At 40.7% G+C, this 6,000-nt stretch overlaps 1 protein-coding gene across 2 annotated transcripts in view; it reads right to left on the reverse strand.

The window, feature by feature from the left end:
• LOC135196173 (egl nine homolog 1-like) overlaps window positions 1-5,651 on the reverse strand; it is a 28,026-nt gene extending 22,375 nt beyond the window's left edge. Inside the window, exon 1 of one of the 2 annotated variants that reach the window (XM_064222755.1) lies at window positions 4,615-5,651. In XM_064222755.1, the coding sequence (XP_064078825.1) occupies window positions 4,615-5,229 (615 nt within the window). In that variant the 5' untranslated portion in view covers window positions 5,230-5,651. The remainder of the gene's footprint in view (window positions 1-4,614) is intronic. The other variant, XM_064222754.1, reaches the window with a different exon arrangement.
• Window positions 5,652-6,000: the final 349 nt, after the last annotated feature.

Genomic DNA, 6,000 nt, shown 5'->3' on the forward strand with positions numbered 1-6,000 from the left:
TCGTCAGTTATGAACTTGGGAAGAGGACTTCGGGGAGAGGGGGGATGGTTGAGGGGGGGGGGGGAGAGAGGAGGAGGGGAGGGGTTTGGTTGCCGAGTACGTGAGACTTTGCACATCCAGAGTTTTGGCCCCGCCCAACTTCTTCTCCCCCCCCACCCCCGTTTTAGAATAAGGTAGTCCGTCCCCCCCTCCCCTGCTTCCGTCACTCCTGCTGCATTCAACCTACTTCACACACCTGGGCTTCCCATCTCTCTCCCATTCACCCTATATATATATATATATATCTATATATATATTATATATATATATAGATATATATATATATATGTTGCTAAATGACACTACACATTCTACTGCCCTCAAATACAGCTAAAAAAGAACAAGAAAAACTAATGTAATGTAGCCATAGTTACAAAACTCTTATCGGTCTAAACAAATCCCATCACAAATGTTACCCGAAAATATAGGTGTGCAATGGTGCAACGAATTTACACCGTTAGGCCAGACCCTAATGCATTCGAATTTCCTTAACGATGTTGATTTTCATTCTGCAAACATCCACGGCGCGTCACAAATACGCCATCAGGAGGATTATTCAGATGCTGCTTGTATCAAGCTCGCGCATGCGCAAGCGCGTGAACCCACACACCCACGAATGAATGTGTAGACGTGGACAAATGGTTGTGTTCGAAAGGAAATCTCCCACCCCCAAAAAAAAAAAAAATGTAATCTTAATAACTGGAAGGTCCTCTTACTATTTCGCATTGTATTTATTATTGTTACTGTTTAAAAGAATTTTAAAACTATACTAATTTTTTAAAAATAATCAGCAAGTGCAAATGATACAAATTGCTTCAAAAGAAAATCAAAATCTTGCAAAGGAGTTTACTAAAGTTACGGATTATACAGGTAGGTAGTACGCATATAACACGTGAAACTGTCTCCGTTAGAGGGCTTCATGAGTGTTCTCTTAAAAGATCTTGAATGATGTCAGCTTATTCATCTATCTACCAGATTTCAAGCACAATACTTCTGTACATTTTCTACATGCAGAATTAAAATACATGCAAGACAGCTTTATATAATTACATCTCGCCGTATTCTGCAGAAAATGTCAACGAGAAAGTGAAATTTCACGTAGTTTTTAATCTTTGGCTTAAGGTCGCATCGAACACACACAACAGGTGGCGGGTAGTGACTGAGTTTAATTTGATCGGGGGGAGGGAAGGGAGGAAAAAAGGTCTGGTGGAGAGGGATTCGGGAAGCGGGTGGTGGTTGCCGTTGTCGGGGGACCAGGGGAGGGAGGGGGGGAGGGAGGTCGGATAGGTGATGGCACGAGGCAGGAGCGTTAGATGATACTGGGTCCGGGTGCGGGAAAATGCTGGTCTGTCACGTACACATCTCTAGCGCTGTTTACGTATTTACCCTTCGATGAAGGCAATGCTCCAACCTCCAAGAGAATTATTGCATCGTATTAACAACAATTACTTTACCTAGACAGCCTGATCCGCATAAAGAGCCAAAACGCCACTTTGAATGCAAATGATTCGCAGTTGCCAAAACAGTAAATGTGAGGAATGGAATCCATTTCCGCTGCACACGACCGTTTCTATTTTTAACAACTGAATCACCTTGGTCATGGGAACATGAAGGCTCGGGAACTCAGAACTTGATATTTAAAGGGCGCTTCGCAGCACCCGACGGCAAACTATGCTACCAGAAATAAAAATTATGATTTCCTGACCATTATTAAAAGACTGTTGTGGGAATAAGTTGGTTTCCCTACCCTTCATTCTTCTGAGTCAATGAGATATTCACAGTTTCTCTAGTATCTGTAAGTTAAATGATGGAATGTCGACTGCCTTGATGGCCCGACGAAAAACCATCCGTTTTAGCAACGTCTGGACTAAGATAGGATGGTCTTAGCAACGTCTGGGTTAAGAGAGGATGGTCTTAGCAACGTCTGGACTAAGATAGGATGGTCTTAGCAACGTCTGGACTAAGATAGGATGGTCTTAGCAACGTCTGGGCTAAGATAATCAGCTAAAAACAGAAATGCATTATAAAATAAATAGCCCGCATCAAATGAAAAAAGTTATTTCCTAACAGCTCTGGCAACTCTGATTTGGGCACTGCTATCAGGCCTCGTTCTTGACTGCTCAGAATGAAAATGAAAACAACACGCAGTAGATGAGATGACAAGCTTTTCACGCCTTGAATCCTTTCTGCTTCTGCCTAATAATAATAATAATAATAATAATAATAATAATAATAATAATAATAATAATAATAATAACCAGTACAAAAAGAGGCATGATTCAGTGGCAAAAGCCCTCCACTGGAGCCTGTGCAAGAAACATCAGCTACCTTGCAGTAATAAGTGGTACGAGCACCAACCTGAGGGAGTGATAGAAACGATCAGGCAAAGATCCTCTGGGACTATGGTATCAGAACGGATAGGGTGTGATACGTGCAAATAGACCAGACGTGACGTTGATTGACAAAGTCAAGAAGAAAGTATCACTCATTGATGTCGCAATACCATGGGACACCAGAGTTGAAGAGAAAGAGAGGGAAAAAAATGGATAAGTATCAAGATCTGAAAATAGAAATAAGAAGGATATGGGATATGCCAGTGGAAATCGTACCCATAATCATAGGAGCACTAGGCACGATCCCAAGATCCCTGAAAAGGAATCTAGAAAACTAGAGGCTGAAGTAGCTCCAGGTCTCATGCAGAGAGTGTGATCCTAGAAACGGCACACATAGTAAGAAAGTGATGGGACTCCCTAAGGGGAGGCCAGCCATGGAGCCACAGCTGCAACCCGGAACCCCACACTATAAATACCACCCAGTCGAATTGGAGGACTGTGATAGAGCAAAAAAAAAAAAAAATAATAATAATAACTATTATTATTATTATTATTATTATTATATTGTTTCAATCTCGGCTATATATACAATACAGTACTAATGAGGAGAATGATAAAAAAAGATATAAAAAATGAAAAAAAGTTTGCATACAATTAATTTCGAGTTAGGAACTTTAGGTGGTTACATAGGTCAGTTCCAGAAGGCTGCATACAAAAATTGAAAAAAAAAACTATATAATTAATTATATAATATATATATATTATATATATATATATAGATATATTATTAGATATATATAATATATAGTAATAATAACATTTTCTACAGATAACGCTTTATAACTTCAAAAATAGAGAATAAGTATACAAAGCAAACTAGACGTCTCATTAACCCATCTTTACCATTTTTAAGATGTTCTTGTCTCACTGCTTAAGAACATCTGACAGCGTGGTGAAACATCTCATGGCCTCTGGGTAACGTCCAAAGGGAACCCCCGTATATACTGTAGCATTACGAGCGAAAGAGCAGCAGTTTCGTGTCTCGGTGACAGAAGGCAAACCATTAGACATATCTATGAGGCAAACCTCCTTAAAATCATGTTAAAATGAGGTTTCATAATTTTATCACGCCAATGGACAACTTAAAATATGAAATCAACTTTAAAACAAATGACAACGTGGTCCCAGATGCGAAAAAAAGGCTAAATCCCATGACATCAGTCTCCAAACCTTATTTGGGCAACATTTCGCCTATTCGATCTCTCCAATATCGGTATTCACGTGAAATACAATATTTCATGTCCAAAATCGCATTCACCGCTTAAATTTATGGAGGATTTTTTTTATTAAATCGCATTTCGAAGCGTAGCAAAGGCAATTGTCCCTATGTTTACATCAATAAATTGTCGCTTCGAAAGGTTTGCGTGACGTCACAGATTATTGTCGGTTACGTAAAAATACACCGGACCTGTGCTTGGGCTGCCTGTTAGTTTCTATATCATGGGCATACCAAAGACTGAGTAAGCGAAGTCTGGTCTCTTAAAATATAGTAAATCCAGCAAGCCCAAAGCAAATAGAATACGAGTGTACTGGTTAGAATGATTTGTTAGGTACTCAAGTACAAAATTTTAGGCACGATTCCTAATTAGTAACCTTAAACGAATTTCAGTGTACGGATAGGCTACATAACATGGGTTATCCGACATGGTGCTAATAACTAGCGGTATTGGGGTTTTTTTTCTTAGGGGAATGGGAGCGAATATTGTTAGGAGAGAGGAGAGAGAGAGAGAGAGAGAGAGAGGAGAGGAGAGAGAGAGAGAGAGAGAGAGAGAGAGAGAGAGAGAGAGAGAGAGACTCGGTACGACCGTATGAGTCATTTCCTAGTACGAGAAGAAAGTGCTTACGTGAGGATCCACTTGTAAGCTATGGTAGTCTTAATATTTTTGCATAGGAGCGTAGTACATCATGTGCCATGTCATTATTTTGTGAAGCTACGAGACATAAAGCATACCTTACAACTAGAGCATATCAACTATACTATACGATAATGATTAAATACTACTAAGGGCAACATCATACCAACAGAAAGAATAAAAAAAAAAAAACGAAGACGTCGCCTAAGACTTATAATATATTAAAAGTGATTCCAAGGGCAAAAACAAAATTAATAACACGAGAATTGTAAAATTCATGTACGTTACAGGACTAAATAAAAGAAAAAACAAACAAACAAACAACTTACCCATTTGTACTTTGGAATAAGAAGCAGATCCCCATACAAATAAAAGAGAGGAACGTTATTTCTTTGTGCTAGATTACTTAATAACAATCTTTTCGTCAACAAAAGTCTTTTGTATTTTTCTTTATTGATACGGCAGTGCGTTAAAACGTCCGACTCTTCTTCTACACTTTCTATGAATTTCCTCTTCTTCGGGTTCGACAGCTGACTGCAGCGACACGAACCACAAGGAGGATCCTTCTCGTCGCCCTCTCCCGATTCGCAGTCGCAGGCCAACGAACTATTTGTACCATGGCAGGTTGTCTGGTGGCGGTCAAGACATTCTGGACGGACTGGAGTCTCTGTAGAGGCTGGATGACGGTTTTCTTGATCATTGGAAACATTGGTTCTGGTGGTTGTTGTTGTTGTTGTTGTTGTGGTCGTCGTCGAGATAACGGCATTGACGATGTGAGGAACAGCTGACGCCGGAGGTGACATCGTCGTACCGATAGTCGAGGCGCCTGCCCCTATGCGAAAATCGCCCTGGGGTCTTTGAGACCTCGGGTAGAGGGGCACTTCCTCGAAAGGGGCAACTCCACCTTCCGTAGCAACGCCGTAATCTGGGGAGATCAGTTGCATCGTCACAAAACACCGATACGAAAGTCGTTTGCCTTGAAATTCTTACAAATAAAAGTTCTCACAGCCGATAAATATCACTGAATTGTCATCCACATAGTTAGAAGAATATCACGCAAGATCTTTGGTAAATGTTTGTACTCTTAAAACCACTTGCGGCTTTATAACGGGGCTCGTGGTATAAATGTCTGCAATTAATCACTATTAATAATAACTTTATGAAAATACACTGGGCTCATCACTGAACACTGTCTCGGTACGAGCAAATATACAGCAGCAAGTACCATTAATAAATAAATCCGCTCTGGAAAGGAGGGAACTCATGAAGTGCTACTATCCCTAGCCACAAGAGAAATGGCCTGCAACTGGTGCTGCACAGGCACGATATAACGTCTTTAAACCTCCCGCCCTCCAAGGTACACTGGCTCAACCCGAGACACCTGGCGCATGCGCGGCCAGCTTTCATGTTTTCACTCGGATAAACGTTTTTAATTTCTCACGTGCACCCAGTGTATTTTTAGCACGCTTCTCTTCGGCGACGAAATACGGTCGTTTAAATATGAAAATGAATACGGATGGGTTTTTAAATAACGAAATAGAACACATGTCAACTTTCTACATGTGGTGCGTGTTGACATTTGGCGACTGGAGCAAAGCGGCGGGTGTGAGGAAGTGCCTACGTGACCAGAGTGGTGTCTCACCATACCGACCGAAAATGACCCCATTGTAAAAACGCGCAACGCATTCTCTCGAAATCCAACTTCATTGCGCTAT

The sequence above is a fragment of the Macrobrachium nipponense genome, chromosome 17, assembly GCF_015104395.2.
Source record: "Macrobrachium nipponense isolate FS-2020 chromosome 17, ASM1510439v2, whole genome shotgun sequence".
In the NCBI taxonomy this organism is placed as follows: domain Eukaryota; kingdom Metazoa; phylum Arthropoda; class Malacostraca; order Decapoda; family Palaemonidae; genus Macrobrachium; species Macrobrachium nipponense.